This window comes from Nelusetta ayraudi, unplaced genomic scaffold (assembly GCF_046127955.1).
Source record: "Nelusetta ayraudi isolate G7.1 ecotype Tasmania unplaced genomic scaffold, CSIRO-AGI_Nayr_v1 ptg000004l, whole genome shotgun sequence".
Lineage (NCBI taxonomy): Eukaryota > Metazoa > Chordata > Actinopteri > Tetraodontiformes > Monacanthidae > Nelusetta > Nelusetta ayraudi.
Window position 1 is genome coordinate 7,722,501 of NW_027466054.1, and position 20,000 is coordinate 7,742,500.

Consider the following 20,000-nt stretch of genomic DNA (forward strand, 5'->3'; position numbering starts at 1 on the left):
ATTCGCGTGACGAATAAATGAGACGAAAAACGTTTAAAAATGTCCTGCTGGGAAATGTTCGGACCAGAACTCCGGAATTGTGCAACGGAAAATCAAAGACGTAAAAAAACGAAAAAAAACAAAAAAAAAACGAAATATTTCAAAACGACACACAATCAGCAGCGGTTACACGTGTACTGCAGGCGGCTGTGGACCTCAGTGTCGCTGGGACGGCTCCAGCTTACAAGAGGAATTCATTCATTTATCGATTTATTTATTTATATCTCGCACAGCCGTCCAACTTGTTGTCTTCAGGATTTTTCGTTTTCAAACACGTCGCTGTGGACGATCTGATTGGATGTATCGGACGTTCCAATGATCCAATATTACAGCGCCGCTTTTTCTTTTTGGCCACCGTGATTTTTGCGTCCTGACGATCAATCGGCTGTTTTAGGAAAGCAAAACAGAGGAGAAGACACAGCGTAGCGTTCTCACTCTCAGCCGTCCTCTCTGCGCCGCTGAGCAATGGCTCCGGCGAAGTCGCGGCCATGAATCACCGTCTGCTGAGTAAGTCACCTGCCCCCCCCCCCCCCCCCCCCGTTCCCCTCCCTTCGGCGTATGAATGCCTGGGCTCTTTAAATAGATCACCATAAGGGTCGTTGTGGACAGACACGACTCCTTTATTGACTCCGTGCACGATGGAGAGCTCGCCGCGCGGCCCTTCTTGACCCCCCTGTCACAGTAAATGACTGCTGCAAGTGGTTATGGGTAGCAGGCGCTTGGGGTGGGTGGTGTGTGTGTGTGTGGGGGGGTGATCCCTCTTTTTTACCTATGGGCTGTCAGTGCTGTCGGGCACGGGGGGGGGGGGCGACGACGAGCGCTCAGGCAACGTCTGCTCGCCGCCGCCTCCCGCACGTTTGTTTGTTTGTTTGTTTGTTTGTTTGTTTGTTTGCGAGCAGAACCGAAAATAGCTCGGCGCTGACAAGACTCACTCGCTGCGAGCGCGAGCGATACTCTTTTTCTTTTTCCCTCGCCGCTCGCGCGCCGCATTATTTTTGGCTAATCGTGACTCATTCCTGACCTACTTACTGCTAATCTTGTTGCGTTCAATAGCAGCCAATTGGAAATTTGACCCTTGTTTAGTTATGTTTGGGGGGAGGGATGGGGGGGGTGACTCAGCTAAACTAAACTCTGCTCTCTCTGGCTATTTCTTTAACACCACCTTCCTATCGTCATCGCTAAGGAGGGCTGTGGCTGCGTCCAGGGCGTCTCTCACCCCGCACTCTGCTCCAGGGCAACCGTCCAATGAGCAATGACAGCCCGATGAGCAAATATAAGCAAATACAATCAGCGATGAGAAAGGAACCGATAGGGAGTGAAAAATATTTGGCAACCCGGATATTAAGCAGATACCAAGCGGGAGCGGTGCCCAAAAAATAAAAGTTTGCATCAGAGAAGCTTCAGATTTTGAAAGCGTCTTCAGAAACATTCAGTCTCTGCTTCCTTAATGCATTAATCAAGTGCTGAAAGCGTGGCACGTTAAATACAAATGTCATACTACATTTATGCTCATAGCGTGACAAAAAAAAAAATAGGTGCATTTAATACAAGCCTGAGTCTGTGTGACATTGTGTAGTTTTCCCAGTCGCGCACGCCGGGGCCATAAAAGAATAGGGAGGACGGATGGAGACGGAAGGAAAGAGACACACTATCTGTTTGTGTTTGAATAGATGGTATCGCAGGGCAGCCAAGTGGGGTGTATTTCAAAAGGTGGAGGCAGATTTCGGCCGCAGCCTGTATTTATGACGCTGAGAGGCTCAGCAGAGGGATGGCTGCACGTCCAGGAGAAGGAAAAAAAAACAGAACGATTGTGTGGTAATCTGGAGAAAAACAGACAATTTTGCGCGGAGAACTTTGTCGAGATAATCTCGCTGAAAGCAGGAAAAAAAACTCAATCGAACAGGGGGTGGGGGTGGGGGGGGGGTGTTTCTTGGAATCCACTTACAGCCAAATTACAGTGACATTGTTGGCGCTGCTCGGGGGCAAGAACGCTGCGCACGCAACACGCGGGACACTTAACCCCCCCCCCCTCCAATCCCCCTCCCCCCGCTGCTATTAGCACGCAAACAGAAAAATCGCAGGAAGAAAATCAAGTCAAGCAAACGACAGGAGGAGGAAGACAAGAAAAAATAGGGGCCCTGTTTTCTTGGCAGCGTTTGAATCCAACTAGTTCTGTTTTCTTCTTCTTTTTTTTCTTTTAACCCTCCCCCGGTCCCCCCCACTCCTCCTCCTCCTCCTGCCCTCCGTCACCAGGTTGAGTTACAGGCGTGAGGCGAAGGAATGAGGGAGGAAGAGTGGTAACACGCGGTACCATGAGGAGCGAGACGCCAGCGCTCTCTGGCATGTTGTGCACCGAGCAGAGAGAGAACACCTCCCACCCCCACCACTCTGGCCCCGGCACGCACACACACACACACACTTACACATTACACACACACACACACACAGGAACACTATTTGGACAGCCTGTGTCCGGCTCACACACGGAACAATCTGCCAAATGCAGGGAAATTACATTATTATGTTCTCCTGTGTTCTCCTATATACAGTGCACTGCAACAGGGGGACGAGGCCTCACCCCCCCCCCACCCTCCCCCTGCCTGCCCTCCTGCCCGCTCTGCATGTGCCCCATCGTGTCTCCCTTACAGCCCATAATTGTCCCAACTTATGGTGTTTCTTCCTGCGAGCCGCAGTTTAGGGGAAGTGAAATCCTTCTAAGTGACTGTCACAATGCATCAGGCTCAGCCCCCCCCCCCACTTCCCCCAGGACCCCCGATGCCTCTCCTCTGCTCTCCAGTCACCAGCTGCCCCTCCCCCTCCCTCCCTCCCTCACCCATCTCTCTCTGTAAGCGTTTTTCCTGCCGCTCCACTTCTCCTCCCTCCTGACAGGACACGACACTCCCTGGCTGTGTCACCCGGGCCGGGCCGGGGCTGTGACCCTGCTCTCCACTCAGTCCCTGCTCCCCTCAGAGCGCCGGGCCGGGCTGGGCCGGGCCGCGCCGAGCCACGCCGTGCCTGAGTTGGCCTCTGTTTCCCGTCTGCTTTCAAGTGACGGTCACTCCCTGACACTCCTTCACACAGGAAAGGGGGAGTGAAAAGGAGTGTGTGTTCTCTGGACAGCCCAGCGTGACCCCTGCCGTGACCCTTGCATGTCACAGCCCTGTGATGCATGTGTCACTTGGTCTCGGCCGCCGACCCGAGCAGACAAAACACACACGCGCGCACACGCACAGGCTGACACGCGCATGATGTTGTTGTCTTGTTGCACCTACAGTAACTACACACACAGAGTAACGTGCGACTGGTGTGACTCTGCCATCCCAAAGCACAGCAGTGCCCCATTCAAGCTGCGCTGCCATGAACGTCTTCCTATTTGACTTTTTGGAATAACCTGCTAATTATTTCCTGCAGTGGGTGATTAAAAGTCAGATATGAATCACAGTCTCGCATGATTTTGGTATTGTTAGGGTCAACATTACAATTGGACAGCTGTAAGCCTTCATTCTTTGAGGCTTCCGGGGGACCAGCATAAAAAAATTGAAAACCCTGCCTTCAAGAGAAAAGAAAAACCAGTCGTCCCGTGTATTTACTTGTTAAATATTTCTCCTTATGCTTCTTTTGCCTCCGTGCGCGCCTATCTGTGCACGTGCTCAAATGCATGCCAGGCTGCATTTTCCTCTGACTTGTCCGTCTCGTGCGGTCCTGCCAGTCGAACCCGGAGCTCCGAGGTTTTATTGAGCGTTTTATTGGAGCTGTGGACGGTTCGGGCGCCCATCAAGCTTTCATCGCCCAATCGTGTCGCAGCGAGAGGGAGGGACTTCGGGCAGGGGGGGGTCAGCCAGAGATGGACGCTCAGCAGGGGAGGATGGGGGAGTGGGGGGGTCGGGGGGTCTGGTGGTCATTCACTCATCACTTGGATGCAGTCCGACACCCGGTGCGTGCGTGCGTGTGTGTGTGTGTGTGTGTGTGTGTGTGTGTCTGTGTGTGTGTGTCTGTGAGGACAGGGTCAGTCATTGGTCACCAGATGGTAACTGTTTGGGCTGGACCACAGCAAGCGAGAAAAAAAAAAAAATGTCGGGGGTTGGAGGTGGGGGGGGGGGCAGTCTAGTCCCTCTCTTCTCTCACTGCCTTTTCCCTCTGTCTCTCTCTCTCTCTCTCTCTCACGCACCCGTACATCCACGCATTCAGCGAACAGTACAGGCTGATGAGTGATAATGGAGCCCCCCCCCCATTTCCCAAAACCCCCCAGAATCCCCTCAAAGAAAGCAGACAGTCTGTCCCGGTCTCCAGCCAAAGCGCAACACGCTCGGCAGCCCGGGGTGGGGGGGGGGGACCGGTGACCCTCCTCGCCGCCAAACACTCCGTTTCCAGAGTTCGCCCTCCAATTACATTCACACCGGTGGAATTTGGCCTCTGCGGTTTTGCCTGGAGTTGTGTGAGCCGCGGCTCCGCGCCGCAGGAGCCGGCTGAGTTTTTAAACACAGGGACCTCGTCGCCGTGTGTGGCCTTTACAATGTGCAGGCGCTACCGCTGCTCGGGATATTAGCTCCTCTGTATGTCTAGCTATTAAATAGCAATCCCCCGGGCGCGGAGCGGGAGAGGAAAAAACCAACTGCTCTTTTAGGTGGAACCTTTTCCGAGGGGTAGGAAGCGGCGGGAAGAGGGGGAACGCCGGGACGACAGGAGCCGAGGAAGGAGGAGGAGCAGGGGGCGGGGGGCGGGGAGGGCGAGGGGGGCAGCACGGACCGAGAGTTCGGGAGAGGAAGCGACGGGTTTTAAACAACAAGCCAACGAAAAAAGGGGAAACTGAGGAGAAGGTTCAAGAAGAAGTGAGTGGAGTGGATTTGTGAAAACACGGACGAGGAGAAGGAAGGAAGCGAGGGAGAGAGAAAGAAAGTAGAGAAGTGCCGGCAGCTGGACTTGTGCTAATTCAGCACTTTAACAAATCAATGCCACTTGAGGAGAACAATCTGCACCCTGAGCTCAGCTAGACGCATCAGTGAGGATGGGAGCCGGTGTGTTGTTTTGTGTGTGTGTGTGTGTGTGTGTGTGTGTGTGTGTGTGTGTGTGTGTGTGTGTGTGTGCGCGCGCCTGGAGGGCTGACGATGTTGCTGTGTGGTCGTCCACAACGCTCCACATTAAGGTCCGGTAATGTGTTAATTTATAACTCTATATCACCCGGGATGCCGGCGTGATCCATCTGTGTCACCGGCCGGGCGCCGCTGTATCTATCATCCAGAGGGTCCGAAGAGATTGAGTCAGCGGCCGCACAATTTCTCCTCCTCGACCCTTCACTTCTTCTTCTTCTCCCCTTTAGACTTATCTCTTGCACCCCCGCCCCCCGACCCTCCCAACCCTCTGTCCCCAGCTCTCCGGGTCAGGGTGATCAATTAGAGCGTGACACGGCCCGCGGTCCCGACCCGACCACCGCACCTCCGGAGGGGCACCGCGGACGTGGCCGTCGAGGCCCCGAGCTGGAGCGCTGATCCCGGGCTCGAAGACCCCTGCGGCTCCCCCTCCTGTCACGGAGGCCCTCTGTGGGCGGCGCCCTGGATATCTGGGGCATCTGTGATTGAATTACACCTCGCCGTGACCTTTCTGAACTCCAAACATGCTATCGCTGAAGAGCAGATCGGCCGTGCAGATAGCGGCGAGACGGGAATGTTGAAGTTGCGCGGAGCGAGCCGAACCTCCCAGACCCGCTTCTGTTTTTTCCGCTCCCGCTCCAATTTTCAACTCCGACTGGAGTACGACGCCGTTGATATTTTCATTAAATGCCGTGCAGCGGAAGAGCAGTTTCCCTTTTCTCCCCCCTGGTTAACGCGTTACGCATTACAGTTGCCAAAAGTGTTTTTGCAGCGTTTTCCTCGGCCGCCGAGACGGACGATGCTCGCCGGCACCGTCGGTGTCGGCCCGTGTTTGCGCGGGTGGCTCATGCTCTCTTTGTCAGGAGCAGCAGGCACTAATAACACACAGGGGGAAATGATCAATACTCACCCTCTCTATTCAATTTCACAACATCACTGCTATCACCGGGCTCACACACACACACACACACACACACACACACACACACACACATATGTGCATAAAATCTCTCACACTCACACACACTCCAGTACAATACACAGACATGAATGTAAAACAAAGGGAGCCTCTCGCTAACAGATGTAGCCAGAGGGCTGGCTAAAGCGAGAGCGTCGGTGTGAATGCAAGCGCCACATTAATATTTATTTTTGAAAGAAAATTAAATAAATAAATAAATAAAAATAATAATAAAAAACTTGTCTCTGTCCTGGGAGAGAGCGGGGGAGCGAGTGAGAGACGGATGGGCCTGGAGGGGTTAGCGGTCGGTCGGGTGTGTGTGTGTGTGTGTGTGTGTGTGTATGTGTGATAGGGAAGAGAAGCGGGCAGTTGCACCTTTAAAGAGTGCAACAGTCATCAGCAGTGGAGAAAGGCAATCTGCCCATTAAGACTAAGTGGATGACTATTAGATCACGGAGGTAAAGGAGGTGGCCATTTACCATCAGTCGCGCTCGCAAAAACAAAAGCCAGGCCGACCCCCCCGCACCCCACAACAACCCACCCCCCATCGAGGACCAGTGCCAGTGGTCGCACGCTGACGTCACCCGCTTACAAAAGTTGCTTGTAAACTTCGCGGGGCCGATTTTATTATTTTTTTTTATTTATTTTTTTTCTCCCCTGTTTTAAACGAAGGCCTGAAGCTTTGGGAAAATAGAAGATAAAAAAAGAGGAACGAATGTGAGCGTGCCAGCTTTGGAAGGAGGGGGCGGAGGGCGGGGGGGGCATCACCTCTGCGAAAATGAAGGCAATTAAAGGACTATCAAAGTCACCACCCAGTCCTGTGAGATCAAACAAACCCGCTGCCTTCGTTCTGCCCCCCCGCTCTGTCCCCTCCGACACCCCCCCCCCGTCCCCTCCTCCCGTCCCCCACCTCACCCCTGTCCCCAGCGTAAACCCCCTCCTCCCCTCCTCCCCCATCCTTATCACCGCAGTACAGTTAATCCTCCCTCCCTCCCCCTCCCATCGCAGTGTCCCTCGGGGTGGGGGTGGTGGTGGTGGTCGGGGGGGCTCTGCTGCCGGACGAAAAAAGGGCTAAAAGGAGCGCGAGCGCATTTCGCCACTTGCCTTGCGACACATAATACGCAAGCAGGCAATCAAGTTTGGCTTGACACGTATTTGCTCATCTCTGGGACTCACGCACACACACACACACACACACACACACACACACACACACACATATGCTGCTGTTGCTGGGAAATGGAAGGGTGAGGGAGGGGTGTGGCGGGGGCTGTCGGGGGAGGAGAGGATGGGAGGGAGAGGCGGGGGGGTGTGTGTGGGGTGAGGGAGGGGCCCCAAATTAACACTTGACATTCAATACGGTCAGGTCCTTAATTGGCCGGGGCTTCCTGAGAAGGCAATTTTCTATTCCCCAAACTGCCCCCGCGCTGCGCCATGTGCCCGTGTCATCTGTGCACGCGTGTGTGTGTGTGTGTGTGTGAGAGAGAGTGTGCCTGCGTGCATGTGTGTGTGTGTTGTTAAGTAGAGAAATAGCATCGGTGTGTAAGTATGCACCGCAGCAAAACCCAGAGACAGTGTGTGTATGCGGCATGTCTGCATGTGGCCCAGTGTGTGTGTGTGTGTGTGTGTGTGTATGGGTGTGTGTCTGTGTGTGCGAGCCGGGCCCCTGTCCTGAGAGAGGCCCTCTGGTCCCTTCCCTCTCTCTAATGAGGCTGGATGAATTAGCGCTACGTGACATGATTTGAACAGCAGTCGCCTCCCTCCCTCCCCCCTAACCTCCCCCCACGCCTCCCCTCCACCCTCCCTCTTTGTCCTTCTCCCCTCCTCATCCTTGCTCCCCCCCCCCCAACCCCCTCTCCCCTCCTCGGTGAAGTGACAGGCATCTGGTGGCCGGAAAAATGCCAGGAGCAGCCCCGCGGCTCTCGCCTTTATGCTGCTGCTGCTGCTGCTTTACACCGCGACGTACACACACACTCACACACACACACACACACACACACACACACACACACACACACACACATAAACATACAATGAGGCACTTTCACCTTTCTCCTTTTCTACTAACGCACGCACGCACGCACACACACACACACACACACACACACACTGTGTGCGCGTGCACAGTCTTGCTTGCACTTCCCTGTGGATCCAGTTACAGTTGATGTTATTACAGCTTTCAACGTGAGAGGTATTAGGCTTCCTTTAACAGATCTGACAGCATTTACAACACAGGCAAGTCGACGCCTCTAATCGCCTCTGCGACTTCGGCCTATTAGCCGATGATCTGAAAGAGAGCCTCGTCTTCACCTTCCTGACTGATGCGCGAGCCGTCGGATCCTTTTCACTCTTTTTTTAAGTCATAACGCTTCCTCCTCCTTCACCTCCTTCTCCCCTTCCTCCTCTTCCTCCTCCTACACCTCCTTCTCCTCTTCCTCCTCTTCCTACACCTCCTTCTCCTCTTCCTCCTCTTCCTCTTCCTACACCCCCTTCTCCTCTTTCTCCTCCTCCTCCTCTTCCTCCTCCTACACCTCCTCCTCCCCTTCCTCCAGTAGTAAATCTCACCGCCGGAGAGATATTTTGATACTAACCAATGTTCTGGAGGTGTGCTGCTTCACCTTTGCCCTCACAAGGCCTCATTTGAGGGGCAAAAAACGGCTAATTAATTAGCCTGATGCTAAATGGGGCTGGAAATCCTCCGCTGCCACCTTGTTGAAGAAATCTCAACGAGCTGAGATTTAGAAGCAAAGGAAAACAAAGCGTCAGATTCTCTTTTGGGGGGGGGGCAAAAAAAAACAACAAAACACAGCAAATGGATTAAATGCCATGAAATATTAAATGGCCGTCAGAGTCGCGCACGTCAGGCAGCAAACGGTGCTCCAACAAAGCACTTATCGCTGAGTGTGTTTCCCGACAATGGAGGAGGCCGCTCAGGCCATTTAGAGACAAAACATCAACATGGAGAGAGCGAGCGCTTCCGTGTGTGCGTGTTTGTGTGCATGCGTGTGTGTCTCCAAGCGAAACCAAAAAAAAAGAACATGGCAGAGTTAAAGACGGAGCTTTCAGCTCACTCCCATTCCAAAAGGCTGAAGCCGTCGCGCCGATCGTGCGGGAAACGTCACAAAAGGCGGCGACAATGCGCGGCGGTTGTGGCGGCGGCGGCTGCCGGGGTCAAGCGTGGCGACCTGCCGGTTCAGGGTCAGATCAGCTGATGTGTATCACAGAGGGCTAATTAGATCATTTGTGAGTTAATTGACTTTATGGATTGTTCGAAAGTGAAGTGAAATGCGGCTCAATACGCGATCAGATATGCAGGCGGCTCCAGTCAAGCTGTGTATGTGTGTGTCTGAGCATCTGTGTGTGTGTGTGTGTGTGTGTGTGTGTGTGTGTGTGTGTGTGTGTGTGGGCAGGGCGTCACATTTAAATGAAAAGCTCTGTGACAACAAAACACACAATGGCTGCTGCCCGTCCAACCCACGCACACGCTCTGCCTTCCAACCTGCGCTCGCCATGTGCGCGTGCGCGTGCGCATGCATGTGTATATTTTTAAATGCACCCCCCCACACAAACCCCTCCAAACAAAAAAATAAAAAAATCAGCCACCCAGCGTGTCAGTTTGCCAGAAAAACACGAGCTGTGGGACGCCGAGGCAGCTGCATTTTACAGTGGCCATTAAATGTTATTAATCCAACAGCGCAAACATCCCCGCAGAGTCGGCGGTGGCGGCGAGCGCAAACAAATGCTCGCACATGTTCACGCTGACACTTTGCACACAAGGAAAAGTACAGCCGGCCCTCCTTCTTCTTCGGCCGGGGTCAAAGCGACACCGAGCGCTCGGCCTGCGAATGAAGAAAAAACGTACACAATCCGTTCGAGTACAGCGTGTGAAAGCAGGTATGTGTGGCGCTAGGACTGGATGTCAGTGTGTGCGTGTGTGTGTGGGTGTACGTTGGCTGCCAGCCTACCACAGCCTGTACCACTAGCCTCCCTTCTCCGGAACCTCCCTAACAAAAAAAAAAAAAAAAAGAGAGAGAGAGAAAATCCTCCCCGGGCCTCCAGCAATCAAACCTCCACTGTGAGCTGGAGACGGAACAGAGCGGCGGAGAAGATAGACGACGACGGAGAGTTAAAACATGGGAGCGAGAAAGAGGAATGAAACAGAAAATAGTTGGGAGGACGGATGAGGGGGTCGGAGGGGTCGGGGTGGGGGGTGCGGGGGGGACGCTCTCTGTCATCCTCCCCCCCTGTGAAAGAAACACACGTAAGCAACGCAACAACAGCGCACTGGAGCCAGCGAGTCCGACGTGCGCGCTAAGAGCCGGAACGAGTTCAGGTGAAATGGCCGCTACCTGGAAAACCATTTTCTTTTTGCGCAGGCAACTCGGATAATGTAGCGCGCGGCTCGACTAGATGTACACTACAAAAAACACACCGCAGGGTACGCGACGGATTAGCAGGGGTGAAAAAAAAAGAAAAAGAAGGAAGGAAAAAAAAAAGGGCCTGGAACAAAATCACCACAATTATCCAGAACCATAAAGGAGCCCGACGGACGACGATGACGACGACGATGATGACGATGATGATGATGATGATGATGATGGTTTTAACAATGATAATAGCAATTCACCCTGAGTGCTTTTTCAAATAACAGTGAAAGCATTAGCTGCATGGCCAGCAGAGGAGAAGAAGAAGAAGAAGAAGAAGAAGAAGAAGAAGAAGAAGAAGAAGAAGAAGAAGAAGAAGAAGAAGAAGAAGAAGAGGAAGAGGAAGAGGAAGAGGAATGACAGGGTGCCTTGAGAGTTGGGCCTCGCTGCTGATGGGGCCAATTGGGCGGCGGGTGTAAAAATAGTTGACCATCGATTCCGCCCGTCGCGCCTGGCGCCGCTCCAAGCTAAGCAGAACAAACCTTGTCGCGCTGTGACTCCGCCCCCTTTTAGAAGGCTGGCGTTCCCCCCCCCCGCCCCATTCCAGGTCACCGAGGCCTCGCGGGCCCCTCCCAGCTCTCGACAGCGACAGTGACCCCTTTGCTTTGCCAAACCCCCCCGCACCCCCACCACCACCATCGGCCCTCAGTGACAGCTGCCACATTCCTGCCCCCTCCCCTCCCCCCCACCTCCTCGTTAGCTGGTGGCAGGGTGGCGACATCCTGAGCGACCGAGCGGCCCGCTCAAAGGCACGCACTTCCTCTTCACTTCTCGGCGGCGGCAGGAAACCGGACCCAAAAGACAAATAACTACGGCGGTCGACGTGCGAAAAAAATTTGGCAACGTCAGAACGAAAGGAGGAGGAGGAGGAGAGGAAAGAACAGAGAGAAAGAGAGAGAGAGAGAGAGAGAGAGAGAGAGAGAGAGAGAGACGGCCGCGCCTGCGTTAATAAATTACGATCCGCCCGCTGAAAAAGAACACGAGTTTGGTTGGGATATTGTCCAGGTTCCAACGGAGGATAATGAGATTTAAGTGAATTTCTTTAAAAACCGCGCTGAAAAAAAAACAGACTCGGGGAGGGATTTTCTTTCTTTCTCTCAACGTAAATACTGATCGAGGACCATGAAGGCCGTGACTGAAGAGCTCGCGTATAAGGAGGTTTCACTAGTGGGCCTGCAAGAGCTGGAGACACACACACACACACACACACACGCACACCAGTGCCAAACATACGATAAAAAGCTACTTTTTGACTTCCACTCTGTTTTTTTCTCTTCGTTCTGCATCCTGCCCATTATCCGGTCTATCCATCCAGCGCAGTGGCGGCGCTGCGTCTCCAGGAAAATAAAATGAATAAAGGCCGCAGAAGGAACAGCTGACATGGAGGCTGTGAGTGACGCTTCCACGATGCTTATTGATCAGTGGCGGCCCCCTCGGCTCTCGTACACACGCACAGAATCAGGGTCGCTGCTTCACCGGAGCGCCGGTCCTGCAGGGCATCAGAGGTGTCGCTTGCGTGACCCTGAACACATGACACCATCATGGCCAACGCGAGAAGTGGATTTTTTTTTTTTTTTCATATTTTTGCCTCTTTAACAAGATTGTACTTGTAATTTTAATTTGAAAGTGACAGCAGCAGATTTTTATTTTTTTTATTTTTTTTTTTTAAGGGGTCAAAGGTGAAGCGATGTTAATGGGTTTTTCTCTGGAAATCAAAAGGGAAAAAATTTAATTGAATTAAACCACCCCACAATTTTTTTTTCCTTTTTTGCTTTAACACTTACTTGCTAAATTCTACACTGGAGCTGTGTCGCAGATGTAATATAAAAATCTATAAAGTGGCATTATGGCAAATGTTGCTTTAGGGTTCCAATCAAACGTAAAAAGAAAATGGGAAAATGAAGGGATGGGAGAAGAATTTCAAGCTTTCAAAAAGCCTTTGGCTGTCGCTCCTCACTGGTCAGTAGGGTGAATGGGACTTGGTGCATCTTCCATCAGACTGAGCAGCTTTCTGTCTCGCTTTCTCAGGCTGCAAACACTCAAGAAGCTGCGTCCGCCTCGCCGAGAGAACACTCGACACGACGCCTTCGTCTTTGTCTCCGTATACTGCACGAGGCGGCGGCTCCACGTTCCGAACTCGCGAGGAAGAGAAAAATCCAGAAATCCGTTCGGTGGCCGCGTAAACAAACAAACCGGCCCGGGCCTTCACTCGCGAGACGGAGGAGGCCCCGACTGTCCACGTTCCTCAATGACCCGCAAAAGTCGACCTTCTCTATAGATCTGATCATCTGATCCGGCATGCCGGGGCGGGAGGGTGTGGGAGGACGGGGGGGCAGAGTTTTTGGGGTGCAGAGATAAGGTGGGCCGAGGTGCCGGATGGGGGGAGAGAAGGAGGAGGGCGAGCGGCGAGGAGAGACGGAGACGCAGCGGCGGCGGCGGAGGGAGAGGAAGAAAAAGTAGTAATGGGGGAAGTGGTGCGTGTCTTTTCTGCAAATCTCCTGTTTCACCTCTGCTCTCCTCCAGCTCTCCAGCCAAGGCCAGCCAAGAGACACTTCACCTCGCACCCACACACACATGGAGCCCGAGCCAACACACAGGAGCGCAGGCACGCACGCAAGGCACAGCACGGCCAGAGGAAAAGGACACACACACACACTCGCACGCACGCACGCACGCACGCACACACACAAAAGTGCACACGCTCTCTCACACGACTGGCATATGACTGCTTAGCCACCCACTCAGAAAAATAAATGGCGAGCAGCGGCACAGACGCGAAAAAGCGCAAAGCGCGCGCACTCGCTCGCGCACCGACTCGACTGTAGGGGCTCGCATGTGCGCTCGCGTACACTCGGCTGACACCAGATACATGTACATACAGCCATCCATATGCTCTGTGTGCAACGACCCATCAAAGACAGACGTGGAAATAATAACAGTGCGTACGCACACGCGCGCGCACACACACACACACACACCCTACACTCATGCACACACACACCCTACACTCATGCACACACACACACACACACACACACACACACACACACACACATGCATGTTGGCCGCGGATAATTCCTCACATATGCATCAAATCACTGCCTCCCAGTCCCACAGAATGGGGAAGACACTGTGCATATGCAGCACATATGCAACACGCAACATGCCTGTACCCCGCTGTGTACAAGATTTGAACACACACACACTCTCTCTCTCTCGCTCTCTCTCTCTCTCTCACACACACACACACACACACACACACACACAGAGACATCCCCGTGAGTGTATCGTCGTGTTGAATGGACAGATTAAAGTGTTCCGCGATCAGCACCGAAGAGGAGAATATCAACCTCATCCCTTCGGTCGGAAGAAACAAAGCAGAGTGTGTTGTTTTCCGTTAAAAAAAAATAATAGTGTCCAGCAGCAGCCGCAGCAGCGGTACTGAGAGCTAGCGGGTTCTCGCCTCGGAAAGGTTAATCATGCACTTGCAACGGCTGCATGAGTTGCACTGCATTAAAGAAACACAAACATCAAGCAACGTGACCGTACGGTTCATCCACTTGTAAACATGTAAATGTGGCACAAGGCACAGAAAACACTGGAAAAACACGAGATGGCGTTAAAGATGTGGACGAAGAATTGGAGACAGATACACAGCGAAATTTAAAGACAAGAAAATGATACAGAGATTCGAAATGCAATCTGATGCCCGGCCAAATGCATGTACATGGTTATTTTTCGCAGACCACTTTTGCATTATGCGACAGCAAAAAAAAAAAAAAAAATTGCAAATTGTAGTTATTAATTTTGTTGCATTTTATCACCTGTTTTTAAAATTTGGACCACAGACAAATCAATTTGCAAATGCATGATCAAAATGGAAAAATAGTGCATAGCTTGTGAATGGGGTTATTTTTTGATAAATGCATATTATATCCCGAGAATAAAATTATTATTATTATTGTTATTATTATTATTATTATTGTTATTATTATTATTATTATTATTATTATTATTATTACACTTTGGATTCCAGTGTGTACTAGTGCACTGCAGTGTGATGCAGTGGAGCCTGAGCTCTCCGTGTGGTGTGCAGCAGGGAGCAGTGCGAGCAGACTCAAGCTGTGATGCCACTGTACCTCTTCCAGCTCTCGGCCCATAGTCGACCTGTCACTTCAAAGGAAGCCGCGTTACAGCACCCTTGCAAACAGACAAGGAGGAGGCTATTTTAGTGAAGGCGTCACACGGATGCATCATTCACTTGATTTGTCTGCTTTTGCTCGTGTAATTATAATTCGTATTATTATTATTATTATTATTATTATTATTATTATTATTATTATTATTATTATTATTATTATATCCTAGGACTCCGGGCTCTGCTAAAAGCCTGGGTGGCCGCAGCAGATCCTCAGGTAGAAGCATGAGGTGCAGTGTTCATTTATTTATTTATTTATTTTTACGAGCTCGTCTAAAGTAGCTCCCCGCAATCACTCCGGTGCGAAGTGGAGACCGCCGCGTATAAGTCAAATAAATAAAGAAGTGAACGCGCGGCGCGGCCTACGGCGCAATGCATTGTGCAGGAATTATCCCTGATGAACCAATTAGGCTCGTGGTTTCACTTAACTGCGGGTCTTTTTTTTCTTTTCTTTTTTTTCTTCTTAACTTGTGAGGGTCGATATTCACAGCCACGTATGTACAGCAGCGGCTCAATTAGGCTCCCAAATATTATCACTCCGCGCTGCTCGGGAAATAATTCAAGTCCTAATTAATGTTTGCCGTTTTCCCTCCATAAAAAACAATTAGGAAAGTTCCCTCTCTCGCGGTGTTTGGGAAACTGGGAGGTCAGAGAGCCGAGAGGAAAGTGCGGAGGGGGGGAAAACAGGCGGTATTTATCGGATCCATCCCATCGATTTTATTTAAATTGCATGATGTTCATTTTGTTTTCCTGTTGACACTTTGCTTGGATTGTGGAGGCTTGTGGCTTCGCAGCTTGTGGTGTTTAGAGAGAAGACAGAGGCATAAAAATAATCTGAAAAGCTCCTGCAGGCCTGGTGTGGAAGGTGTAAATTGCGCGCCTCGAGTCTCGCTGCCATCACTTCTGTTTGCAATTTCGTTCGTACAGAGAAAAACACGGCAATTAAAAAAAAAAAAATGACTGCGTGTACATCTATCATTATACCGAAATTTTAACGTCCTAAAAATAAGGAAATAATATTGACAGTCACGGCTAAATGCATTTATTTTTTCATTCAATTGGGATTTATATGCCCTCTTTTCCACCTTTAATATAAATTCGAATCCTTCAAGATAAATAGTTCGTTTTAATTTTCTGAAAGGATGTATAATTTTTAAACAAAATAAAACGCGATTTTTTTATTTTATTTTTTTAAAGTGATTTTCTGCTTCACGCCTGTTTTCGTCCACGTAATTTTAATGTTACGCTGTGCGAAGCAGGTGCAGCACGATAGGGAAAGAGTAAAAATAAATAAATAAATAAATAAATAAAACTAATAAAAAAAAAAACCATCAACTTTACTGACGCCTGATTAGTTCTAAAATTCCAAATTACATTTTCTCTTGATGTTTACACAGAGAAGATCCGCTCTGGCAGGACAACAACTTGACAACTTGTTTTGTCATTTAAACAGCGACAGAAGTTAAAGGGCTTATCGAGCTTTTACATTATGTTCCACTGGTTTTCTGCTATTGCTTCCCCTCTCTCTCTCTTCTTCTCTCTGTGTGTGTGTGAGAGAGAGAGAGAGGGAGAGAAAGAGAGAGAGAGAGAGAGAGAGAGAGAGAGAGAGAGAGAGGGTTCACACATGCATGTTCACAAGCAACCTCAAATGCGTTGCCTAATTTTGGCGCTGGGATGCCCTCAACACACGCACGCGCGCGCACGCACACATACGCGCGCGCACGCACGCACACACACACACACACACACACACCTCAGCATACCTTTTTTTTTTACGCACATCGCGAAGAAAAGATAACGTCTCCATCGATCAGGGGAGGAAAAATAATTCGTCTTAACAGCGATAAAACAGCGCGTCCCTCGCGTCATCTGCTTGATCTTAAAGGGAGAGAGAGGCTGATTTATTTTATTTATTATTATCATTATTATTATTATTTTAACCAAGGAGCCCGCGATGCGTTCCTCCTCTCCTCTCCTCCCCCAACACCCCTGGGTGCGCCAGCCTCGGCAAACAAGAAGTCATTATCGCTTAGATTCCGAGAAGGCGAGTCTGTCAAGGAACAGAGTTCCTTCGGAGGGTTTCTGTCATGCCTACTAAACACGGGGAGATGTCTTCTAAGTGGCGCGATCGAGGAAGGATAAATAACAGCGAGTCCCACAGCTGATTATATTGAAACCACGGCGCGCATTTGTAAGAAGGGCCGGGATGGGATGGGATGCGATGGGACGCAAACGCGGGGGGTCCCAGCAGGTGTAGCGAGCCTCGTCCACCTGCTTCCTGCCGGGACGGGAGAGCAGAGCAGGAGAGAGTGGGGGGGCACCAGGTTCCACGCATCCGATCACAGTTGGAACAGGAATTAATAAAAGAGAGGACGGGCCTTTTAAAATAAAGTGCAGAGTTGCGATCAACTCAAAATACGCAGACGTAAAAAAAAATAAAAAAAAAACAACAAAAAAAACCAAAATGCAAACTGGAGGTGAAACGGTGTGAAAACGAGTGTGTTTCAACTCCCAGCGCAGCCGTTTTGTGCTTCACGACGACGACAACCGCAACACCACCACACCAACAACAACAACAACAACAACACAACGAAACCGCGCTGATTTTTTTTTTTTTTTTTGTCTTAGCGCCGTCAAGGTGATAGAAGAAGTTCCTCTCCCTCTCCTATCCAGCCGAGGGCTGTTGCGCAAGGGGCGCCGTGTGTGTCTGTGTGTGTGTCTGCTTGTGAGTGTGCGTAACAGTGTGTGCATGGTACGGAGAGACCTGAAGGTCCCGCTATGATTAACTGCAACCTAACAACCCTCTATCTTTACTGGCTCTCCCGCGCACACACACACGCGCGCGCATACGCGGACAAGTATGCAGCGCGCGGGCACACACACACACACACACTTGACATTTGCCGGACCAAAGACTTCCAGATCCCCCCGCGTCCCTTAAAAATAACACATCTGTCCCATTCTTGCTCCATCAAAATAAACTCCCGCTAAACTACAGGAATTCGATGTGACACCGACAGTTCACAGAGGAGAGCCGTTCGCCGGGCTGCGCTCTCCCTCTCTCTCTGCTCTCTGTCGGCGGCTCCTCTCGCTGCTCTGTAGCCGCGCAAGGGGCTCCCTGCCTCGGCCACATGAAGTCAATTAGGCGGTCCCACAGGGGGAGCGGGGGGACCCTTCCCCAGCCCCGATCCACACCCAGGTTACCAAAACACGGCTATTGCTGGCTTTTTAAAGAGCGCACGCACACACACACAACAACAACAACAACAACAACAACAACAAATTGCCGATACGCAGGCGCGTATATAACCAAGCGGGACAAGGGCATAATCCACCAAATAGTAAAAAACAAAAAACAAAAATACAAATACACGTTGAGCAGTTATTTCTTTAAAATTGAAAAAAATAAAAAAAATAAATCTTTTCATTTTTCTTTGATTTCTAAACACTTGCACAACACGACTGTATTATAGTAATTATTAAAGCAGCAAATAACCAAATATTTGAAAAGTGAAAAAAAGAAGAGAATGATGGAGGAAAAAGTCAACGCTGACAGAAAGACACAACAACAACAACCACAACAACAACTAATCTGTGGTGGTGCAAAAGTGCGAGAAAGCGTGCAAAAATAATAAATATTAAAACTTAATTTAAGAGAGGAGCTCACATTTTTTTAAAAAACATGAAAGACACCTTGGCCCCACTGTCAAAAAAACCCAAAACACTGTGACCCCCCTGAACTACACTGACACATACACAGTGACCCTCTCTCTAAACACACACACACACACACACACACACACACACACACACACACACACACACACAGACTGCGATAAGAAAAGATAAGACAACACAAGATGAGAAGGTAAAAGAGAAGTTTGAAGCAGAAGAAGTAGAAGAAGCAGAAGGAGGCTGAGGCTGGTGTACCTGCTGGGACATTCTGTAGAGGAGGTTGCTGTCAGTGCTCTGCTGCTGCCATGTCCCCATGAAGCCCGGCTGCTCAGCACTAGGCGGTCTCGTGCTGAACTGCATGGAGCTTTTGCCGGCTCCCTCAGCGCCGCTGCTGCTGCTGCTGCTGTTGCTGTTGCTGCTGCTCCTGCTGTTGCTAACGATGCTAATGTCACCCGCACCACTCCGACTGCTGCTGCTGCTGCTGCTACCGTGGCTACCGGCGGTGGGGGGGATGATGCTGCTGCTGGTGCTGCACTGGCCAACAGTGCCAGCGGGTGGGTCAGCCTGGGCTGGAGGGGGCCTGGCCAGGTCCGGCTCTGCGCTGCTGGGCTCTTGCGGGACTGTGTCGCACTCGCTGCCTCTCACATCCAACTCTGCCTCCTTGGACTTTAGACAGAGAGGGAGAGGAAGAGACAGAGAGAGAGAGAGAGAGAGAGAGAGAGAGAGAGAGAGGAGAGGAGAGGGGGAGGGCGGGAGGGATGTGGGAGTTGTGAAGGAGGAGAGAAGAAGAAGAAAAGAAGAAGAAAAAAGTCAAGAGAGGAAGGTGGGTTCTCTTAGGGTCCCGTTGTCTTTCTTTTTCTGTTTTTTCTCCCTCCCCCCTTCCTCCTCCTCCTCCTCCTCCTCCTCCTCCTCCTTCTCTCTCTCTCTCGGTCTTGAGAGCGGCCGGCTTCTCGGGCAGGAAGATGACAGCGAGGAGGGGAGTTGAGTGACTGGATGTGTGTGAGCTGGCGTGGAGGAGTGTGTGTGTGTGTGTGTGTGTGCGCGCAGAGTTAATTCTCCACAAGGAAGAATAAAGGGGGCTCGCTCGCAAAGCGAATTTCCTCGGGGAGCCCCGTCTCGGACAGGGCAAGATGAGCTGGAAGTGAGGAGCGGGATGGAGGTGAGGAGGGGGCTCGTAAGGTGAGCAAGACTCCACTTAATGTAAAGGAAGGAAAGAAAAGAGCAGGAGGAGGAAGAGGAGGAGGGGGGTCTGGGAATTGCTGTGAAGGGTGCATGATGTATCCCGTGGCCTTGGCTCTCCGCTTTAATCCATCTGTCAGTCAGGTTTTTTTTGCGAGCCGGACACGGACTCAAACACACAAACACGCAGCACGCAGCACATGGAGGCACATGTTTACCTGCACGCATGCACACAGCCAAGTTTGTGGAAGAGCGGCGGGGTGACAGAAGCAGGAAGGTCCAGCAGACGTGCAACTTTGACATTGTCTAACTTTTGAACGCATGCAGAATTAAAATCGCAGCCATCGCAGTGTGTCCTCTACCACCTCGCAACTAATACACACATCTGTTTGTCTGTTTGTTTTTACAAGCTTGTCTTGATATTAAAAAACAGTGCATTA

At 51.0% G+C, this 20,000-nt stretch overlaps 1 protein-coding gene across 3 annotated transcripts in view; it reads right to left on the reverse strand.

The window, feature by feature from the left end:
- bnc2 (basonuclin zinc finger protein 2) overlaps nucleotides 1–20,000 on the reverse strand; it is a 154,432-nt gene that overhangs the window by 70,656 nt on the left and 63,776 nt on the right. For 2 of the 3 annotated variants that reach the window (XM_076032295.1, XM_076032304.1), the window contains exon 2: nucleotides 18,637–19,047. The exons of the other annotated variant lie outside the window; for it this stretch is intronic. In XM_076032295.1, coding sequence (XP_075888410.1) covers nucleotides 18,637–19,047 — 411 coding nt within the window. The remainder of the gene's footprint in view (nucleotides 1–18,636; nucleotides 19,048–20,000) is intronic. 3 annotated transcript variants of the gene reach the window in all.